At 43.1% G+C, this 22,805-nt stretch overlaps 1 protein-coding gene across 4 annotated transcripts; it reads right to left on the bottom strand.

Annotated features, from left to right (window-relative positions):
* Positions 1-21,275, bottom strand: tfg (trafficking from ER to golgi regulator). Of its 4 annotated transcripts, none has more exons than XM_046364736.1 (8): positions 21,122-21,275; positions 16,322-16,532; positions 15,925-16,008; positions 11,288-11,434; positions 10,323-10,496; positions 10,026-10,172; positions 779-862; positions 1-622 (listed from the first exon to the last, which is right to left on the bottom strand). In XM_046364736.1, exons 2-8 carry the CDS (start codon positions 16,503-16,505, stop codon positions 210-212), a joined length of 1,233 nt encoding a protein of 410 aa, XP_046220692.1. In that variant the 5' UTR covers positions 16,506-16,532; positions 21,122-21,275; the 3' UTR covers positions 1-209. The 4 variants fall into 4 exon arrangements, with proteins under 4 accessions (XP_046220692.1, XP_046220709.1, XP_046220684.1 ...); XM_046364753.1 differs by having other exon boundaries at positions 1-619; positions 16,322-16,535; positions 21,122-21,273; XM_046364728.1 differs by having other exon boundaries at positions 16,322-16,535; positions 21,122-21,272.
* Between the last annotated feature and the right edge of the window lie 1,530 nt (positions 21,276-22,805).

Raw genomic sequence — 22,805 nt, 5'->3', positions numbered from 1 at the left:
GTGTGTGAGAGAGAGAGGGGTGAAGGGGCGAGACGGAATACAAACAGACGATCAGACTGAGGGTTTGTAGCTTGTTTGGGATATAAACTCAATATCTGAGGACTGAGAGGGATGGACAGATTAGCAGACCATGTTTACCGAACCCCAGCCTAACAGCCAGGACACGCAGGGGAGGGGTGGGTGGATAACATTCCCCGTTCCCTCCCCTCTTACCGGTACCCGGGACCAGGCTGGGCGTAACCCGAGCCGAAGGGGGGCCGGTTGCGGGCGTAGGGGTTTGACACCCCGGGAGGGGGGGTGACGTTGCTACCGGGGGGAGGGGTGTAGCCGGGACGGGGCTGGTAACCCTGGCCAGGCTGGGGCTGGGAGCCTGGGGGCAGGCTGTAGTTGGCAGGCTGGTTGGCCTGGGAGGTGTAGTTTTGGGGAGGGAAGACCCCTGGGGGGTACTGCTGTGCACCCTGAGGTGGAGGAGCCTGCTGTTGGCCTCCCTGGAAGCCGGGGGCTGGGGTCTGGCCAGGCGCGGGGGCCTGGGAAGTGGGGGCAGGGTAGTTCTGGAAAGTTTGCTGCTGTTGGGGCTGAGGACCGCCAGGTTGCGGGGCCCCGGGCTGGGGGGTGTATCCTGCTGAGAGAGCGAGACAGAGTTTGGGAGAGAAGTAGAGTATAACTTAGTTGTGATCCATTTCTCATTCATAGCATCATTTGTGTGAAGCTCTGGGCCATTGTTACAAGATTAGCCCTTTTCTAAAGGAAAGTGTGATGAGGAATGAGTGTGTCTTACCAGGGTACTGCATGCCATACTGCTGCTGTGGTGCTGGCTGCTGGGGTGGGTATCCACCTGGGGCCTGGTACTGGTACATCTGACCTGGAGAAGGAAGAAAGAAAGACATCAGTATGATTGCTGGGGAAGGGAGAAAAAAAACTAAACAAAAAAAAAACACGGCTAGAATCGGACAGGATGGGCTTAGTGCAAAGAGCTCCAACAACTAGAATTAAAAAAGGATTGGTTCCTTAAAGCCCTGCACCGAGACAACGCTCTATGGCACATCACAGTCAGCTGTACAGATCTAAGCTAAACACAAAACTTTGCTCCCTTGCTTGCTCTTACATACACACATTTGGATAGACCCGTGTGTATTGGGTCAAAGCGAGTGTCGTCTGTCTAAACAGGTCTGTGTCAGTGGACAGCTTTTATTAGCCATGACCTCACGTCTAACTGTGTGTGTAGTCCGTGTTTTAAAAAAACAACTCTAGAATTGCATGTCCCCTTAATAACGTGGACTGAGGAGTGAGTTTAAGAGAGTCTGAAAATAAAAAGCAAACTACACCTCGCAAAACACTGAAACTGTTGGCCAACTAAAGTTTTCCAGTGAGTCTCACCATGTTCAGCAAACATGTAGTTGGCCACCAGTGTATTCCCTTTACAAGGCCTGTACCGCACTCCCAGAGCCCCTGGCGTGTAAAGTAGGGCGACGAAGTATTAAAAACACAGAGTAAAAGGATAATGAGAGAAGGCTGGTTTACGGTTCACTGGTTTTTCATGTGCCAGTTAAAGCAGAGCGTTGATTTTCCACTCTTAGAGAGGGCTCGTAACAGAGCCCTATGGAACTCCTTTGTGGGGGAAATAGGGCCTGGAGATTGGTGCTAGGCTATCAGTAGGCTAATGAAGCAGAAATATACAACTAAAATTTGCACAGAAACACACTTGGTCATTACGATAAATAACCAATAATGTCCTAAAATAAAATGGTGAATTTTGAAAGGAAGTAACTGTACTAATATCGGTGATTGTTGATGGGACGATTGATGGCTACACCTTTTAAAGTAGTAGTTTTAAAGGGGTAATATGAATATTTTTCATTCAATACATTGTTATAATTCTGTCAATTTATAATGTTTTTTTTCTTTCTTCCGTATTGCCCAGCTCTCACAACCACCACACCAGGTTTCCATTAAAAAAGAGGTGCCTGACAACATGTTCTGGAAGATTTCAATTTACTGTCCATTTGAGAAATGTACCAGACCCATATGCACTGGGTGAGTAACCCATTAGAGTGTCCACTAACAGTGTTCAGAATGACAGAAACCACATTTACATTATGGTAATGCATCTTAACAGAACATGACATTTCTGTAATGAAGCAGACAATAAAACATTTTCAAACATTTGCCAAAACAAAATTAGCAAGAAAACACCATTCTAAAACACTGCACCTGATGCCAGCATTATATGACAGATGAAAATCTGTTAGAATCTTAAAGGGGGAACCTAAAGATGCAACAACTAGGATGGGTTGATATGACTAGGATTGTGTCTTCGGCTCCTGGACAACGAAAGAAAGTTGATATGAAAACCAATAGAACAGGAGAGAAATTAAGTCTTTCAAAAGGCGGCGCGCGTGGCAGAAAGACTAGCTGATTATTCTATTGCAGCTGTCAGTGAAAAGCATCGAAACCGTGTGTGAAGATGTGTCTTGAGTATAACTTTTAAATGTTGAGACAAGGTGTGGTGGTGATTGCATTCTGGAGAGACTCTCAGCCGTCTCCTGCCAAATCTTTTTGCATTCATTGGAATAGTCTGCCCTTTGATTGTTGGTTTTTTAATCAATTTTACAATCATTTCTGTTAATGCATTGTATTACAACACTGAACAAAAATAAACATAATATGCAACAATTTCAAAGATTTCTGAAAGCAGTCAATTGAAATAAATTCACGAGGCCTTAATCTATGGATTTCTCATGGCTGGAAATACAGATATGCATCTGTTGGTCACAGATACCTATATAAAAATACATTTTAAAAAGTAAGGGGGTGGATCAGAAAACCAGTCAGTATCTCGTGACCACCATTTGCCTCATGCAACGTGACACATCTCCTGTGCATAATGCACACGTGCACAACCACCACACCTTTATTTAACCAGGTAGGCCAGTTGAGAAAGATTCTCATTTACAACTGTGACCTTGCCAAGATAGAGCAAAGCAGTGTGACAGAGTTACATATGGGATAAACAAACATACAGTCAATAACACAATATAAAAGTCTATATACAGTGTGTGCAAATGAAGTAAGATTAGAGAGGTAAAGCAATAAATAGGCCAGTTTTGAAATAATTACAATATAGTAATTAAACCACTGGGGTGATAGATGTGCAGATGCTGGGATGTAGAGTAAAACTACAGTATGGGGATGAGGAAGTTGGGTGGGCTATTTACAGATGGGCAATTTACAGGTGCAATGATCTGTGAGCTGCTCTGACAGCTGATGCTTAAAGTTAGTGAGGAAGATAAGTCTCCAGTTTCAGTGATTTTTGCAATTAGTTCCAGTCATTGGCAGCAGAGAACGGGAAGGAAAGGTGGCCAAAGAGGAGTTGGCTTTGGGGTTGACCAGTGAAATATACCCGCTGGAGAGCGTGCTACGGGTGGGTGCTGCTATGGTGACCAGTGAGCTGAGATAAGACTTATAGATGACCTGGAGCCAGTGGGTTTGGCAACGAGTATGGAGTGAAGGCCAGCCAATGACAGCATACAGGTTGCAGTGGTGGGTAGTATATGGGGCTTTGGTGACAAAACAAATGGCACTGTGATAACCAATTTGGATGTAGTCTAAGTAGAGTAGAGGCTATTTTGTAAATGACGTCGCCGAAGTCAAGGACCGGTAGGATGGTCAGTTTTACAAGGTTATGTTTGGCAGCATGAGTGAAGGATGCTTTGTGAAATAGGAAGCCGATTCTAGATTTAATTTTGGATTGGAGACGCTCAGTGTGAGTCTGGAAGGAGAGTTTACAGTCTAACCAGACACCTAGGTATTTGTAGTTTCACATATTCTAAGTCAGAACCATCCAGAGTAGTGAAGCTAGACGGGCTGGCGGGTGCGGGCAGCGATCAGTTGAAGAGCATGTATTTAGTTTTAATCCCTCTAACTTTAAGCATCAGCTGTCAGACAATGACAATTGCACGCTCCCTTGAGACATCTGTGGAATTGTGTTGTGTGACAAAACTGCACATTTTATTGTGGCCTTTGTCCCCAGCACAAGGAGCCCCTGTGTAATGGATTAGAGATGTACGATATCTCGGAATCAGACGATATTCGCAAAATAAGGCCAACATCGGCCCGACGTCTAGTTTAACGCCGATGTGCAAAACCGATGTCAAAGCCGACGTGCATACTACCTATAATGATGTTGTAATGACACCATGAAAAATGCAGCGTAACACAGAACAAAAGCAGAAAAATACTAAGCGCTACACTTCCAACTAAACAAGTCGAGCAGTCATTTGAAATAATAAGAACATTTTAGCAAGACAAAGGCAAAATCCATTAACGCCAAGATAATGGAAATCATTGCCCAAGACTATCCTCCGTTCTCTGTCGTGGATGATGTTGGCTTTTGCCGACTGGTCGAGCACCGGTACACGCTACCAAGTAGCCGCTATTTTTCAGATGTGGTTCTACCAGAGTTACACAGTATTGTTGAAACACATCCACGAGCATCACTGTTATTAGCTTCATGACTGACATTTGGACCAGCGATGTCAGCCCCATGAGCATGCGGAGTCTGACAGCACTCTGGGTCGACGAGGATTTCGAATGGAGGAAAGCCGTATTGCATGCTCAAGAACATGCTGGTTATCATACCGCTGCTGCCATATCAATGGCATTTGAGAACATGATTGAAACATGAACACACTACTAGCGCCAGTCTAACAACTGACTGGAGAAATAAGCTAATCAACTGCATCTGCAGCAGACGTGATACCCTCTGTCATGGCACTGAAACGCCTGCTCAACAAAACTGCTGACAGACCGTGGGGCTAATAGGGCTAGGCCCCTATTTTTCTCCACTTCCTGTCTGAATGACGTGCCAGAAGTAAACTACCTGATGCTCAGGCCCTGAAGCCAGAAGATGCATATAATTGGTAGCATTAGAAAAAAACACTTTGAAATTTGTAGAAAGGTTAAAATAACGTAGGAGAATATAACATAATAGATATGGTAGGAGAAAATCCAAAGAAAAACCAACTGGATTTCTTTGAGACCATGCTCTTCCAATGGAAAGTATAAAGGCATACTGGAAATTAGCTCCCTGGATGCAATTCCTATGGCTTCCACAGCGTGTCAGTAGTCTATGTTCAAGGTTTTTCGCTTGTAACTTCAAAAACGAAGAAGAAATATCAGTTTTAGTACAGGGACCCAGTCTTGGAAATTCATGTTTGCTTGCGCCATGAAGAAAGGACGCACCTGCTAAAAATCGGTTTCCTATTGAATATACTTCTTTCCATAAGAAATATTTTAGTTCGATTACATTTTGGGTATCTGAGGAGTAAATAGAAATGTATTTTGACTTGATGAACAAGTGGATTACTCAAAATCGATGGCGCCAAATAAACTGAGTTTTTGGGATATAAAACAGGATTTTATCTAACAAAACTACACTACATGTTATAGCTGGAACACTTTGGATAACAAATCAGAGGAAAATTTTCAAATGTAAGTGAATATTTGAATCTCGATTTGTGAATTTATGAAATCTGTGCCGGTTGACAAATATTTTGATGTGGGGCACCGTCCTCAAACAATCGCATGGCATGCTTTTGCTGTAATAGCTACTGTAAATCAGACAGTGCAGTTAGATCAACAAGAATTTACGCTTTCAACCGATATAAGACACTTATATTTACCTAAAAATGGTTAATATCCATAATATTTATGATTATTTGAATTGTGCGTAGTCCAGTTTTACTGGACGCCTAGCCCTAAGACTAAAACGTACAAAAAGTACTCGAGGCTGTGAACAAGCGATTCGGTGGCATTCTCCCTCTACCCCTTTACTGTGTCGCCACCATGCTCGATGCTAGGTACAAGGACCGCTACATCGATGCAGACAAGAAGCAGGGTTTACATGACATGTTACATGCACAGCTGGAACAGTGACAGTGCGCACCAAGGAAGAGAGGCCGCAGACAGAGCTGAAACTCCACTGCTTGACATGTATGATGAAATCCTGGTTGAGAATGAAACTAATGATAAACAAAACAGCAAGTAAGTGAAAGAAATACATTTTGATTATGTTTTACTGGTAATGGTGACAAATGCCAACAAAATACATTTGTCAGTGGGGTGTGTGCAAACTTTAACTAGGCAAGTCAGTTAAGAACAAATTATTATTTACAATGACGACCTACCCCGGACAACGCTGGGCCAATTGTGCGCTGCCTTATGGGACTCCCAATCACAGTCGGATGTGATACAACCTGGATTCAAACCAGGGACTGTAGTGACCTCATGCTCTGAGATGCAGTGCCTTAGACCACTGCGTCCGTGTGTGTGTGTGTGTGTGTGTGTGTGTAACTATACTAGAATGCTTAAAAGAGGAGAAGAAAAAAAATGTAATCTCGATAATTGTTTTTTTTTAGCAAGGAAAATATCAGTATGGCCAAAAATGTTATATATCGGTGCATCCCTAGTAATTATCATGCGGTTTAAAATCAGCTTTTTGATATGCCACACGGGTCTGGTGGGTGGATTATCTTGGCAAAGTAGAAATGCTCACTAACAGGGTTGTAAAAAAATGTGTACCCACAATGTGAGAAAAAAGGTTTGTGGATATGAAACATTTGAGGATCTATTATTTCAGCTCATGAAACCAATACGTAAAAATTTTGCGTTTATATTTTTGTTCAGGATACTTTAGGTGTTTATTTTTCCCAGGTCTGGACCAGATGAATGAACCATGTTTAATTCCTCCACCATTGCTTTTCCCTCAATTATAACATGATGCAAATTGAGACAACATCTATGGAGAATGTCAACAGTTCAGTTACTTCAACAATAAGTTACAACAGGACAGTCAGTCTAAGGTTCACAGGTTAATGAGCCTATAATGAAGGGGGACAACAGCTGTAACCCCACTGTCAACCCCTGTAATGTGAGCACAATGGTGCTCTAGTGAGAATGACAATGTGTGGGTTGATTGTTTTGGTCTCCTGCCTGCTATCCATCATGCATGTTACATAATGTGATGGAGAGATGGATGGTGCTGCCGTCAGGCCTCATTGGCCAGAGGACTTCATCTCTGATCTCTGCTCAGTACATTTAAATCCCAAAGGAAAGAGAAATCACTGGGTCTCTATGGAGAGAGACCGGCTGCCTGCACATGTATTCCTTCAACTGAACAGAACACAGCTGGAAAAATCATTCTCTGGAATGCCATTGCTTGACTGTAGTTTTAGACTTCTGGGGATGTTTTCAAAAAGGAAAAAAATTATATTGGTAGTCTGATAAGGGTCACCGTCTTTACTGAGGTGGGTGAACAGGTGTGCTATAACTCTGTTGGTTACCCTCTCAACCAGAGAACACTCCTCCCTCTATGGTTGATCATAGTCTGATATGAAAGAGAGCCACTGTACATATCCTGCTTATGGATCTTGTTAGTGCCATGTTTGCTTGTATACACAAACCAACCATGTGTTGTCAGAGAAAGAGGGGGAGCTATCTGGCAATCTACCCTCAAAGCACATGATGTGTCCACGATGACTTTCTGAAGAAGTCTCCTCTGTGCATATTCCCAATGCACCACACCCTTAAATCAACGTGTTCATTCCCAACATGTTGGTAGAAGTGCACTGTTCCTTTGAGACTATTCCTGGTCAACAATACAAATCGGTCTCCATTGTGTTGTGTTGACTTTGTTCATCTATAACCCAGGCACTCAGGGGAGACAGAGGGGCAGAGACGGTGTTGAATTTAGGGAACGTTTGGGGATCAAATTATCGTCAGGCACACCATTGGAGTGTTGGGATTGGTGAAGACATGTCCATGCAGCCTGACGAGGCCGTCTGCCCACCAGCTGCAGCCCAGAGTCTGGGAGAACCGGGTGGAGGGACAAGCACAGCGAAGAAAATAGGACGATGAACCAATGACGACGTCCAGAAGATGCCCTGCCATGACAGGGTTGGACTCAACATCTGAAAGGACAGCCAACCACATGGTAAGCGAGGTCACACTGAACCTAATAACTGCCAATGACCATTATATGACCATGCGGTCATTGATGGACAAACTAAAAGTGACCAGCACAAAGCACAAGGGTCTGGCATTTATAGAGAATCACTGAGTTGTAGAAGTAAGAACTAAGGATGAATGACTGTGTAACTTAAGACTCTTATGGGTGTCTTGGCTCTGCTAAACTCAACCCCAACCCCTTGGAGAAGCCTGAACACGGACCGAGCCAAAACCACTGTTCTGGGGAACACGGTCAAACCGTGACCATGTGGAACCGCAGTCTGTGTTCCAGGTGTGGTTTGGAGGTGCTGGTATGGTTCCTCTGAGTCACAGCTCAACGAGCCTACCGCGTGGATATGTGTGTTCCAGCTGTGGTTGTCTGCGTGCTGCTTGTGGGTCTTTTTGGGGTGAAAACGGATACGTCTCCAGAGATGGAGGCTACGGAGAGCCACAACATAAACATTTTTTTTTTTAAAGTGCATTCCAATGACAAAACATCACATCCAAAATAACGAACTCACTAAATAAGAAAACTAACTCGCAACATTTTCCCCTGTCCCCTCCCTTCCCATTTCTGTCCATCTCATATACTGAGATGCCAAACCCTAGGACACATGCACCTAGTGATCTGGTAAGAGAGTTAACTCGCCAGCAGGGCACACCTCTGTGTTGATTCCATAACACCATTATGGGAATAGCCAGTAGGTCCTAGAGGAAAAGCTCAGGGAAGGTCTGGACGGGAAGATTAACACCAAAAACCATTTCCCACTAAAAACACCACCCCAAAGTAGCTCGCAACTAGAGACGACAGAGGGATGACTGCTTGTTTTTAATTTCCCCACCTCGGTCTGATCTGATCCCTCGCTCATGCATCCCTCCGTTAGAGGAGCCAGAGACTGCGGACATCCCATTTTCCAAGAACTACATGGTGTTCATGGTGGAGTGCAGATAGCAGGAGGGGATTCTACATGAAGAGTTGTCTGGCTGACTAAGATGGATGCCAAGATCATGAACACACCGTTTATACAGTTGATTAAGTTACTTCGGAAAAAGTTTCTCTGTCTGTGATATCATGGAATTACTCATTAAATCTAAAATGTGCTTACATACAGTCTTATGTTAGAGACATCATCCACTAAATCACAGCATGCAGAGTGTAAAAAAAAAATACGGTTCCGGATTCAGGACTGGGGAACTGGCCAATCCAAGTGCAGCATCTAGCCATCACCAAGTCAGATAGAGTTCTGCTGCATCAATGGCATTACATCCCCTACCAAGATGGCAGTTCCACTTCATTCCAACAGCTTGACAAACAATGAATACAAGTAGGGCAATCTATTCCTCCTGTTTGTGGTTGTAGACAAGTCCGAGCAGTGAACATCTGGGTTAAACCATTGTGAAACTGACTCACCCATAAAGTTATAAATGTCTGTAGTGACGAGGTGAAAATAGAGCAAAAAACAACAGCAGTGATAGTGACTGGGAGTAGTGACAACTCTACTGGGGCAGAACGGTCCAATGCTGCCCCGCAAGAGAAGTGTTTTCCACAACACACTGACTGGGTCAAGGCTGCCCTTAGGCAATGCACAGGTCTAGGATCAGTTTAAAGCACAAACTGAAATGGGGTAGCTCTTGGGCCAAATTCATTCTCCTGTTTCGACAGGACAAAGCAACAGAGTCAACGGACGCACACACTTTTTAGGGGTCTCAGTGGACCCCAGGTATTTGGAGGTGCTAAACCACCCACACTGATAGTCTCTCCCTCTCAGAGGTCATAAACAGCTATTACACCCCCCCCCCCCTCCTCCCCACACTCACTTAAGTTGTCATGGTTTTGTGATGCGTTTCCTGGGACATAAACAGCCATTAAACCCACTTTATTTACAGACACCACAAGTGTTGTACAAGTGTGTTGTACAAGTGTTGTACTCTCCTACTGCACACTCATGCAGAGCTGTGGTGTGTCTGCATGCGAGATTCATGGTCATTTAGAATGTGTGTGTTTTGTATGTGTTCCTAACCGTCCATGGCCGCTGGGGGTCCCTGCTGTACCCCTGCATAGGGGGCCTGTGGCTGGGGGGGTACCCCGGGCTGGGGGGCGGCAGACGAGGATGAGGCAATGCTGTCTGGAGTACCTGACCGCTCCTCAGCCAAGACACCTGGGGGGGCTAGATAAGAGATAGCGAAAGGGTATGTGAAAAATAAAACAGGGTGGAGAGTGAGGGTAAGGTGTGTGACAACAATGTAGTCAGAAGACTGCATAGAAAGTACAAACAAAGTGGGGAAAAAAAGAAATAGCAAGGCAACGATGGAATTACCTGGGACCTGGTCCTCACTCAGGCCGAAGGCGGCGATGACGTTCTTGCTGACCTCGCCCTGGTTCTTCAGGGGGTCGAAGGCCGACATGCTGGCCGCGCTGACTGGGACCGGGGCCTGCTTCATTGCTGCCTCTGCTGCTGCCACCGCCCTCCCCTCATGTCTATCCACCAAGTCTGGAGAGAGGGAGTGGAAGGTAGTGGAGAGAGAAAAGGAGAGAGCGACACATGTCAACACACAATCACAAAAAAGACATGGACAAAGATGCTAGAGAAGCACACACACCTCAGTTTGAGAGTTACAAATCCACCTGTTGCCGCCCGCCACACGCCAGCAAGCTAACAACGCTGATGCAAGTCATCCTGGAAAACTGCCCCTGGCATAAAGACTCAGTCATGGACACTGACAGTTGTGGCTGCTTCGCGTGATGTATTGTGGTCTCTACCTTCTTGCCTTTTGTGCTGTTCTCTTTTCCCAGTAATGTTTGTACCATGTTTTGTGTTGCTGCCATGCTGCGTTGTCATGTTGTGTTGCTGCCATGCTGTGTTGTCATCTTAGGTCTCTCTTTATGTAGTGTTGTCTCGTCGTGATGTGTGTTTGGTTCTATATTTATATTTTATTTTTAATCCCAGCCCCCATCCTCGCAGGAGGCCTTTTGGTTGGCCGTCATTGTAAATAAGAATTTGTTCTTAAATGACTTGCCTAGTTAAAAAATATTTAAAAACATGGGGCAGGTGTGGAATGTGATTGGGCCACTGGATTAGAAGTGAAAGATGTTTGGGAAGGAGGACAAACCATCTGTTTCAGAGAGAAATGAATGAACTGATAAAAACAACCAAGCCTGTAGCTGTTGGTATTTAATAGTTATAACAAATATGCTAGATGTGTGCATGTCTCTATTACATTAAATGATGTAAAACACACGTCACACTAGCAAACAGATATGGGTGTGCATGTGTGTACCTACCCCGGTCTGGTACCGATGCAGCCAGGCCAGGTTCTGAGGGGGGCTCGAGGCTGTCCAGAAGACTGTTGACTTTGTTCCTGAGCTCAATGAGCTCCCTGCGCAGATACTTCACCTGACTGGACTCCAGAGGTCTCGGCTGACCATTCACTATCGGGGGGAGAGAGTGAGAGATGATATTTCAACGTCAATACATCTCAAATACTGAATGTGGCGCCTCGGTATGGAACTTCAAGATGTGGGAGAAGGAGGTGAGGGTGAAGGAGGGGGCCCCACTTCCATCTCTCTCCATCCACACTACAGCACTCCAGAGCCATGGAAGACAGTGATGGAGTAATCTCCCCCAGACAGCCCTCCTGATCACTGTAACAGATGAGTCTTGAGGTCTGTACATTTATGGTCCTGCGTGAGTCAAGTCAATTCCAGACCAAACTAGATTAAACCAGACCAGGAGTTGGGGTCCAGACCAGATCAAACGAGCAGCAGGCCTGTTCAGGGTAAGTAGGATTAACAGACTGTGATGTTCAGCTATGGAGCCAGGAACAACATGGCACCCGAACAAACCAACAACCATTATTACTATTATATTATGACTGGTCCCCCCCACCTCTCATAAACCCTGTCCCGTTAAAATCAAATGTAGGCTGTCATTGTCTTTAGTAAACACATTACTTCTGTTACACGCAGACATTTGCAGTCTGATAAGTCAGCATGCCTGCAGGTGTGTGTGTGTGTGTGTGTGTGGTGGGGGATTCCCAGTGTCTTTGTGATCACAGACTCCCAAGCGTGGGAGAGATCTGTAGCTTCTTGCCAGTGAGGAATCCTGCGGTTTGGACACACCAGCCCTCAGCAACACAATCTCTCACATAACGGTCCATGTATTCTGTTATTTATGTGTGTGTTTATGCCGTGCACCTGTCCTGTTAGTGGCGGGTCACAAGGGGGTAGACTGCAGACAGACACTAGGGACGTTTCTTGGACATAGAGCCCCAGACACCTGCAGTCTTAGAGAGGACTAGTAGTCCCCTGGTTCCACCACCACAACACTGGGTCAGAGGTCAAAGTACATAGCACAGAAAATGTGGAGTCATGTCTCCATGAAATAACAACTATATAACAGCTGTTAGCACCATCTATCTGTAATATATACCCTGTGTTCTTAAGCAAACTCATAAATTAACTGCTCCGATGTCGACATGAGGTCAGATATGGTTAGGCCAGACAGATCCATCCAGGTCATGGTCAATGAGAGTGGGTTAAATGGCAACGTACTAGGAAGCACTAGGTTATTCAAGAGCTCTTTACCAGAGAGGAGAGGAGCCAGGTAATACTGTTAACGGGCAGCATGCTGTAGTGATATACAGGATATGGCAATTAAATCATCTAGGAAAAATAAACAAAGGCTACTATGCATGACAAGAGTGATGAACAGTGCTGACAGTGGCTACAGTCTGGGCCTTGAAGATGTGTGAGTACAGTTCTGCTGCTCACTGGGTCTGTTATGCTGTTAGCTCTGTGTGGGTGTGTTAGAGTGAATGAGACAGAACGTTTAACTGTGTGTGTGTGTGTGTGTGTTTGCTGGCCATGTGCCTAGTGATGGGATATAGGGCTGGGCGATATCAAATTAATATGAATGTATGTTATTTGGAACATGATACAGGCATGTTCCAAATGCCTGTATCACAAGAATCTAGGTTGAGCATTCTGTCTCCTTGTGCTCCTTCCCAGCCGCACACTGACACCAAGCCCCTCACCCTGCCACTCACAACAACTTCTTCCTCTGACAACAAGCAGATTAAACTCACTATTTGCATTTGGAGGTATGGTCCAATAGAATCGGTCATTTGGAAACAAACTCTTAGACATGATTTTATTGTAATCAGCTAGGTTTCCATCCCACTGGCATGCAAATATTCTACATTTTATATTGATAAAATAACAATTGAATTAATTTTAGAAGGCTGTAACCTATCAAAATGTGGAAAAAGTCAAGGGGTCTGAATACTTTCCAAATGCACTGTATATATTGTGAATCTGCCTTAAGTTTGAGAAGATAATATATTTTTTAGACTGTACTGCCCAGCCCTAGATGGATCCCTGTCTAGTGCTAAAGACCACAGCATACATCTGGGCCTGTGAGACTAGAGGAACCATGTATCATCTCAATGAGTCCCAGTGCTGCTCTAGAGGCCTCACAGGCTGCAGACAGGCTGCCATAGCACCACAATCCTCATCAGCACTGCCTGGACAGGGATGGACTTAACAGACAATTAAAATAAGGGTTATAATTCAACAGAAGAGGGCGTCCGTCCCTCATATGAGCCTCATCTCTAGAAGGCCAGAGGTGCTAAATCAGCACACAGGAACCTCACAGGGACAATGTGGTACAGAGGGCTGAATGGGGGTGAGAGAGAGTTATAGGGGCACAGAGAATACGGTCCAGGGATATCATGGAAAAGAAAAGGAGAGCCGCACACTCTAGGAGCTCAGATGCAATCATTTAATAACCAAACCACCAACGTGTCGACCCTGATGAAGAAAGCTTGTCTGTTGAAACGCTGGTTATTAAATTATTGCATCCGAGCTCCCAGAGTGTGTGGCTCTCCTTTTCCTTTCCAAGTGTTCTACTCCGCTAGCCAACACTTCAGCTAAACAGGTGTGCATGTCTTTCGCCTCCAGCGATATCATGGGACATGGTCAGTTGGTACCAGCAGGGGAACAATCAGCCCCACATAGAACTCTGGTTTGACACACAACCCCATATGACCCAAACCAGACGAAGGCTGTAGCTCTGTTCAGAAGTAGTGCACGATATGGGTGGCAGGTAGCCTAGAAGTTAGAGTTAGGACAGTAACCGAAGGGTCACTAATTCAAATCCCTGAGGGAACAAGGTGAAACATTTTCGAACATTCGGTCAATGAGCCCTTGAGCAAGGCAATTAACACTAATTTCTCCAGGGTTGCCGTTGATAATGTCAGATCCTGGCCGTGAGTCCACTCTCCGAGGGTTTCTCAGAGAGTGGGATACGCAAATAAATTGTTCTAAGTAACACATGCCTATTAATACACACGTGTACATGTGAGAAATAGGGCAATTATAAGCACCCACCAAATGATTATAACTATTTATATGGGAAACAGGGTGTCATTTGAGATGACTCAACACCTGGACAGAGAGAAAAGCACTGTCCAACACTACAGGAGACCACCAACTCAAACATCCACATTCTCCTATCATTTCTTGTAACCATATTTACTTTGTTTTGTCTATGAATTACTTAGTAATAAATAAATAATTTAAGACAATTGATGTATGGATGACTCAGTGAAGACTGGGTTCGTGCAGATAACCAACAATTTACGACGTTTGGAATGAGACTAACGTGAGGTAAAGTAAATAATTAATTCATCAGAAGACTATTGATCAGATATGAAAATAACTGAAAGGTTATATTGGGATATTTTAACTTTGTAATCTGAATATTTTCCTTGGTGCCCCGACTTCCTAGTTAATTACAGTTACATGATTAATCAGTTTGATCGCGTAATACTAATTACAGAGAATCTTTGATAAAAACTAAGTCTTCAATTTAATGATAGTAAAGACAACAAAATAAATCCCCAAACATGTATTTTTCTTTTCCTTCATTCTGTCCGTCTTTGCTGCCACTCCCTATCCATCTAATAATAGCAGGGACAGTTCAGGGACACTGTGCTGCAGCATAATTGGGAGCAGAACACATGAAATAACATAATGAGGTCTGACAGCATTGGAGATGAGCAGGAGCAGAGGTGTGTGTAAACGGTAACACACATCTGACATCTGCACTGTCAAACAAAGGTGGATCCATAACACCTGGCCAGTGTACAATTCTGTGTAATGGACCCACAGCTAGACCACACCTGAAGTCTCTCACACACACACACACACACACACACACACACACACACACACACACACACACACACACACACACACACACACACACACACACACACACACACACACACACCATGATGATTAGGCCTAAAGCAGTAAAGCCAGCATAACTCTCCCTTTGACCTACAGTGTTCTGTTGAAAAACCACAAGCTAATCGTCAATCCATCCATCATCCTCTGCAGAACACACTCTTAAAATGGGTTGACACCCAACCATGGAACGCAAGCTGGAGCTTGACCTCTGAGGGACATGTGAAAACAGACAACTTCACAAGTATAGCTTGGTGCCTCTACGACCCAAGCAGCAGCATATCGATGCCGGCCTTGGGACGATACCAGCATGAGGGAACGAGTGTCAAGGGGGTCGAAGCAGGAGTGTCGGGTTCAATGTCAAAATATGAGACTAGACTGCCTCCCAGTGGCATGTTAATGTACACGAACCATAAAACTTTGGAGAGGGGGGGGGCTGTTGGAACAGAACAGTCAGCGTGAGTATTCAAGTTGCTACAAAGGAAAGAAGTTCTTTATACTACGGTACCATAAAGACGAGAATAACAGAATGAACCTACTTTCATTTCTAACGGGACAAATGAAGTTTGTTTGATTATTACAAGATGGGCGTGCTTGGCACAGCAGCACATAGGGCTATACTAAAAAAGGGAGGGATGGTATGCATGTGTATGTGTATGATGATATCTTACCAAACAGAGTGAGTTTCAGTATCCTACTGCACTGGATGGCAAAGGAGAGATCCGAGCTGTCGAAAATAGTAATGAGGTCATCATCTGCAGGAAGAGAAGAGAGCAGAGAACAACATCAGAATCAGGTCACATTCCAATCCTTTTTTCCACCATTTCTTGAGATAATGGCTATTCTGAAATGGCTGAATAGGTGAAACCTGTGTAACCTCTACAAATATGGCTGAAGATTACTGTAAAAAGGGGAGGATAGGGGGGATGCATTCTCAAGTGTTTGAAAGAGAACCTCTGTTTCCATTACCAGCAGGAAACAAAATGTTGAGGGGTCAGATGACATCTAGCTAACACAATGGTGATAATACAACTTAATCCAGTGCTGGTCTAGAGCAGCACAGCTTACCTTCGTCCTTGTATTTGATGGTGACCTCATCGTTGCTCTGCAGCTTGCCCCTGAAGACGCGCTGCATCATCAGCACCAGCTCGTCATAGGTGATGTCCTCGTTGTGGATGGGTATGCGTCTGATGTCATCGCCCAGCTGGGCCTTGATGATCAGTTTGCCACTCAGGTCGAGCTGTCCATTCATGGTGCCGTCCGCCCTCTACTGCTCCCACTGCTGGGGGGGGGGGGGGGGGGGCATAAGAGATTTAACACACCTAGAGCATGGCTGGGGGCGCATAAGAGATTTAACACACCTAGAGCATGGCTGGGGGGCATAAGAGATTTAACACACCTAGAGCATGGCTGGGGGGCATAAGAGATTTAACACACCTAGAGCATGGCTGGGGGCATAAGAGATTTAACACACCTAGAGCATGGCTGGGGGCATAAGAGATTTAACACACCTAGAGCATGGCTGGGGGGCATAAGAGATTTAACACACCTAGAGCATGGCTGGGGGGCATAAGAGATTTAACACACCTAGAGCATGGCTGGGGGGCATAAGAGATTTAACACACCTAGAGCATGGCTGGGGGGCATAAGAGATTTAACACACCTAGAGCATGGCTGGGGGGCATAAGAGATTTAACACACCTAGAGCATGGCTGGGGGGGCATAAGAGATTTAACACACCTAGAGCATGGCTGGGGGGGGCATAAGAGATTTAACACACCTAGAGCATGGCTGGGGGGGGGGCATAAGAGATTTAACACCTAGAGCGGAGAATCATGGAAGTTGGATTATGGTGTCTTATTCCATCACCATTAACCCTAATAGCACCAACTGGGCTTATTTTTTATCCCTCTTAAAATGTTGGGACTTTGTCAGGCAACTATATTGCGACAAAAAAACATTTCTCATATAATCAGATTTGGCCCTTAGAGATATTGACTGGAAGCTAAATATCGATACCAGGTCGAGAGTCATCAGCCAGATGCAATGGGAACGGAGTAGGGATGGGCGGTATCCAGTCTCTGTACCATACCGGTGTACATACCGGTGTACACGGTATTACCAATTGTTCACACAACAGGCTCTATTTTTTTGGGACACTAAACAATTTAGGCAACAGGGATCTTGATCCAGGAGGGTTTGAATATCTCTGCTGTAACTAATAAGCTTGATATCCAGCCACTTGGCTAACAAGTTAGCAAACCAAATGCATAGCTGGAGCCTTGAGCTGGATGTAGATGATTTAACACCTCTTAGATTTCTTATAGTTATAGGCATGTACAAAATAAAGTTCGATTTTTAACTCTACTGATGGTTCTAACATTGATATTTGTATTATATAGCGCGTGTGCCCATTCTGTTATTGGGACATGCACTCCAGCCAACAGTATACAGATACTGTTTCTGCACGCTGTTGGCTATAGCACACGAATGGCCTACATTATGAGATTAAAATGGATAAAAGAGCAAGATTGTTTTATTAGTCAAACGGCAGCAAGGTATCGATGATCACGTCATCAGAATAATACACTCAGTATTTATTGGAAAGGAGCGTCAAACTCATCACCTTGCACTTTCACCACCATGTGAAATTCATCATAAATTATTTCATCTGTAGTCTAATAAACTGCATGCTTTCCCAACATGTCGTAGGGGTAGCAGACAGGATGTCATCGCGTGTATCCAAGTTTACTTCGATATGATTATATCAATATTAGCGTGTTAAAACTTCTTAGGGATAGACGCCTTTTTTCCAATAAATGACATACCCCAATCTAACTGTCTATAGCGCAGGCCATGAAGCAAGGATATGCATATTCTTGGTACCATTTTAAAAAGAAACACTAAAGTTTGTGGAAAAGTTAATTGAATGTAGGAGAATAAAAGACAATACAAAGGGTAAAAAAATATGAAGTATTTTTCTACCACCATCTTTGAAATGCAAGAGAAAAGGTCAAAGTAATAACTGTCACTCTGGTCGTAATTCTGATAGTGTCCACAAGATGGTAGCAGTGTATGTGCAAAGTTTCAGATGGATAACTTGAAAAATGAGTGAACAACAAGACTTTTAGTGTGAAGTATCCAGGTACATTTGGGCAAATCGTGAAGGAGACATTTGCATTCATATTCATTTTTTTGCAAGAATATCATCAAATCTGTATACTTGGACTTTGATTTAGCTTTCCAAGTATTAGTATCCATATTATAAGTTCAACATTTGCAAAATAACTAGTTTTCATAACTCAAAATCCTTATCATTTTTGTCCAAAATTAAAAGGCATGCTGTTGTACAAGGTTAGTAGCTACATTTTACGACATATACATGGCTTCTGGATACTCCTGTAAAGCTATCTAGCTTGCTTTGTTTGACCGCAAATGGTGCTTACTTGACAAAGAAAGTCGTTCAAATGATGGCCGCCCGCGTCATCGGCGTGCCATGAAGGCATCGCTCTCAGACCAAATATGGTGTCCTATAGGATACAATACACCACTAATTAAGAATAGATACGAACGTGATTTGACTCGTTGAAACAACGTTTAGGGTAAGATTTTCACAGATTAATTTCTTCAAAAATTTAACAAGTGGAAATACAAAATCGATCGTGCATGCTATATGAATCTTTTTAGGACATGAAAAATGATTTTATCTAACAAAACGACACTTCATGTTATCTCTGGGACCCTTTGGATGATAAATCAGAGCAAGATTTCAGAATGTAAGTACACATTTCACCCTCAGAGGTGAATTTATCAAACCTATCGCAAAGAGAGAAAAAAAGTGTTTTATTGTTAGGAGCTCTCCTCAAACAATAGTATAGCATTTTTTTCCTGCAGTAATAGCTGCAAATTGGACAGTGCAGTTATATTAACAATAATTTAAGCTTTCAGCCGATATAAGACATTTATATGTACAGACATGTTGTTTCTCTAAAATCTGTAATCTTGACATAACGCGCTGCATGATTTACAACTGTCCCGATGACGGAACACCGATCCTTGAGAATTAAAGCATTTCGACCGACATTTCTCTGATATCAACACAAAAATATCCCACATCAGGCCTGTAATTACATTTTTTTATCCAACATGTACTTTACTCGCATAAAAAGCAAACCAGATTAGTGACCATACTTTCAATGGCAGTTCTTACTTTCATAATTTTGCCACAAGAGGAATTGTGCTGATTTCCGGTATATAGTAAGCCCCACCCTGCTATAAATGTGAGAACATTAAAAAAACATATGCTTATTTTGGGGAATTTAAACCATTTACTTGTGTTACAAAAGGTGATTAAAATGAAGTGTCAATGCTTGATTGAAAAGACAGTCTATCATTACCAATTTGGGGTAAAAAAAAAAAAAAAGTACCTCCGTTGGTGCCTTTAGGGTTAAGGAAAGAGAGGGAGGGCATAACAATAACAGGCACCTATGATGCAAATAAGCCACTCTACACTAAAGGACTACAGTCATATAGATGATTAGTAAGCCGACAAACCACCATTGAAAAACTTAAGCTTCACCACATTTTTTAAAAATCCTTCAGATACAGACAAAGTGCTTGGACCATGGAAGAATGGTGTTATCATTAATCAACCTTGGATTCACTCATCTTTACCTTTGTATGGCAAACAACACGTCACTGCCCTTTACGACATTGCTCAAGTGCTACTATATAGTTTACAGTTTCACTCTGCTTCCAAAGTCTAAGGTTCAAGTACAACAGCCTGAGCTAGCCTGAGAGCTAGCCTGAGCTGTCAGTCTGGTTCAACAAGACTTTGGCCTCTAGGCCTAGTACTGTAACTTTCATTGAAAGAGGGAATTACCAGAATGTGTAGATTAGATTATGGAACACTGCTGTTTAATGTCGTTAGAATAAAATACGGGCTAGCTAGCTAATCAGATGAACAGATTAGATTAGGATAAACAATCTATTCCCTATCCAGTCCACACTAAAATGAGCCTATCGAGAAAATAGTTACAATAGTTTCAAATCGCGTGAACTGCAACAACTTGTTGGTCTGGCCAGCAGTGGCTAGCAAACTAGAGCTAACAGTACAGTATCTAGCTAGCTAAATTAAAATTACCAACAATAATGTGTCAAACAAGGTTAGTTAAGATGACCTACAAATAGACTTAGATAGCTAATAGTTATGTTATCAAGGACAACATAATACGGCTTGTAACATTACATAAATCATTCAGTTATAGTACTAGTTAATGAAAGGGCGAGGTTCAGGATTGCAGTTTGTAGTCTTGTCTGAGATTCAATATAGCTAGCTTGCTAACTTAGCGAGTTTATTGACATCACAACGAACTGCCAACTCAAAATCAGTTGTACTGGCAATATTTATAACTTAGATAGAAAACTAAATGTATCGTTAATACGTGTCGAAAGGAAAGTAACTGGTATGCAAGCCAAGTTGTATCATAAACATAACCAGGCCATTTTCCTGTGTCACTGACAGGATGCAGAACCCTGCCAAATACAGACCCATTCAAAACTCCCATTCGTGGTTATAATGTTGACTTCCTGCAAAATATTTATCCAAACTGAACATTCTTACCGGCGTCAAAGAACGCATGTTCATCAACTTAATTTAACACAAACACACAATTTCATTGTATTTCTATCATATCATGTAGCAATACAATTTCATTGCACTTCTACCATCAAATAAATTAGGCTATAAAAACAACAACCCCGATGCTAGCATCAATCGTTAGCATAGCTAACGTTTAGAATCTGATTCATGTTGTCAACATACATATTAGAAATATTTAAAATAAAAAACAAGTATATGAATCCCACCTGTAAATGGACGTCTTGATCTCGCGGTGGTATCGGTGGTTCTGGCAAGACCGTGTCAGGCAAAATCTGTTACCTGGGCTGGCAAACACAGAAACCCAGCTTCACATCAGGAAGTCTGTCCGCTTGTCGACGTCAACCTGTACGTGGCATACAGCGGAGGGCGCAGTCGCAGCGGCTCGACTGTTGACACGTTTGACAGTGACATTTGAGAGAAATCAGCAGATTTTTTTTCTGCATAGGCGCAGGTTGAGAAATTGAGTTTTATGTTATAAATGTGTGTCTCTGTGTGACTGATTTCCTCTGGACTGTGTTTTGCAGGTCGTTCTTTTCATTTCAAAGGTTGCAGTGACACACAGTACAAGTAAAACGTTTGGACACCTACTTATTCAAGGGGTTTTCTTTATTTTACTATTTTCTACATTGTAGAATAATAGTGATGACATCAAAACTATGAAATAACACATATGGAATCATGTAGTAACCAAATCAAACAATATTTTAGATTCTACAAAGTAGCCAACCTTTGCCTTGATGACAGCTTTGCACACGTTTGGCATTCTCTAAACCAGCTTCATGAGGAATTCTTTCCCAATGGTCTTGAAGGAGTTTCCACATATGCTGAGCATTTGTTGGATGCTTTTCTTCACTTTATGGTACATCTCATTCCAAACCATCTCATTTAGGTTGAGGTCAGCACTCCATCACTCTCCTTCTTGGTCAAATAGCCCGTACACAGCCTGGCGGTGTGTTTTGGGTCATTGTCCTGTTAAAAAACAAATGATAGTCCCACTAAGCGCAAACCAGATGGGATGGCGCCTACTCTGTGACTCACAAAGACATGGCGGTTGGAACCAACAATCTCAAATTTGTAGTCATCAGACCAAAGGACCGATTTATACCGGTCTAATGTCTATTGCTCGTGTTTCTTTACCAAGCAAGTATCTTCTTCTTATTGGTGTCCTTTAGCAGTGGTTTCTTTGCAGAATTTGGACCATGAAGGCCTGATTCAAGCAGTCTCCTCTGAACAGTTGATTTTGAGATGTGTCTGTTATTTGAAGTATTTTATTGGTCTGCAATCTGAGGTTCAGTTAACTCTAATGAATTTATCCTTTGCAGCAGAGGTAACTCTGTTTTCCTTTCCTGTGTCTGTCCTCGTGAGAGCCAGTTTCACCATAGCGCTTGATAGTTTTTGTGACTGCACTTGAAGTAATTTTCAAAGTTATTGATAAGTTCCGTGTTGACTGACCTTCATGTCTTAATGTAATGATGGACTGTCATTTCTCTATGCTTATTTGATCTGTTCTTGCCATAATACGGACTTGGTCTTTTACCAAATAGGGCTATCTTCTGTATACCCCCTTACCATGTCACAACACAACTTATTGGCTCAAATGCATTAAGAAGGAAAGAAATCCCACAAATGAACTTTTAACAAGGTACACCTTGTAATGCCTTGCAGGTGACTAACTTATGGAGCTGGTTGAGAGAATGCCAAGAGTGTGCAAAGCTGTCATTAAGGCAAAGGGTAGCTACTTTGAAGACTCTTAACACTTTTTTTGGTTTCTACATGATTCCATATGTGCTATTTCATAGTTTTGATATCTACGCTATTATTCTAAAATGTAGAAAATAGTAAAAAGAAAGAAAAACCCCCTGAATGAGTAGGTGTGTCCAAACTTTTGAC

This window comes from Oncorhynchus gorbuscha, linkage group LG01, assembly GCF_021184085.1.
Source record: "Oncorhynchus gorbuscha isolate QuinsamMale2020 ecotype Even-year linkage group LG01, OgorEven_v1.0, whole genome shotgun sequence".
Classification (NCBI taxonomy): domain Eukaryota; kingdom Metazoa; phylum Chordata; class Actinopteri; order Salmoniformes; family Salmonidae; genus Oncorhynchus; species Oncorhynchus gorbuscha.
This window is presented reverse-complemented; position numbering and strand designations above follow the sequence as displayed.

What these genes read in the sequence shown, in the direction of transcription:
- tfg (XM_046364736.1), bottom strand. Translation starts at nt 16,505, where the DNA reads ATGAATGGACAGCTCGACCTGAGTGGCAAACTGATCATCAAGGCCCAG. An exon ending in TGCATCGGTACCAGACCGGG is followed by an intron (nt 10,497 to 11,287) that starts GTAGGTACACAC and finishes CCCTCTCTCCAG; the next exon opens with ACTTGGTGGATAGACATGAG. An exon ending in GTATGGCATGCAGTACCCTG is followed by an intron (nt 623 to 778) that starts GTAAGACACACT and finishes TCGCTCTCTCAG; the next exon opens with CAGGATACACCCCCCAGCCC.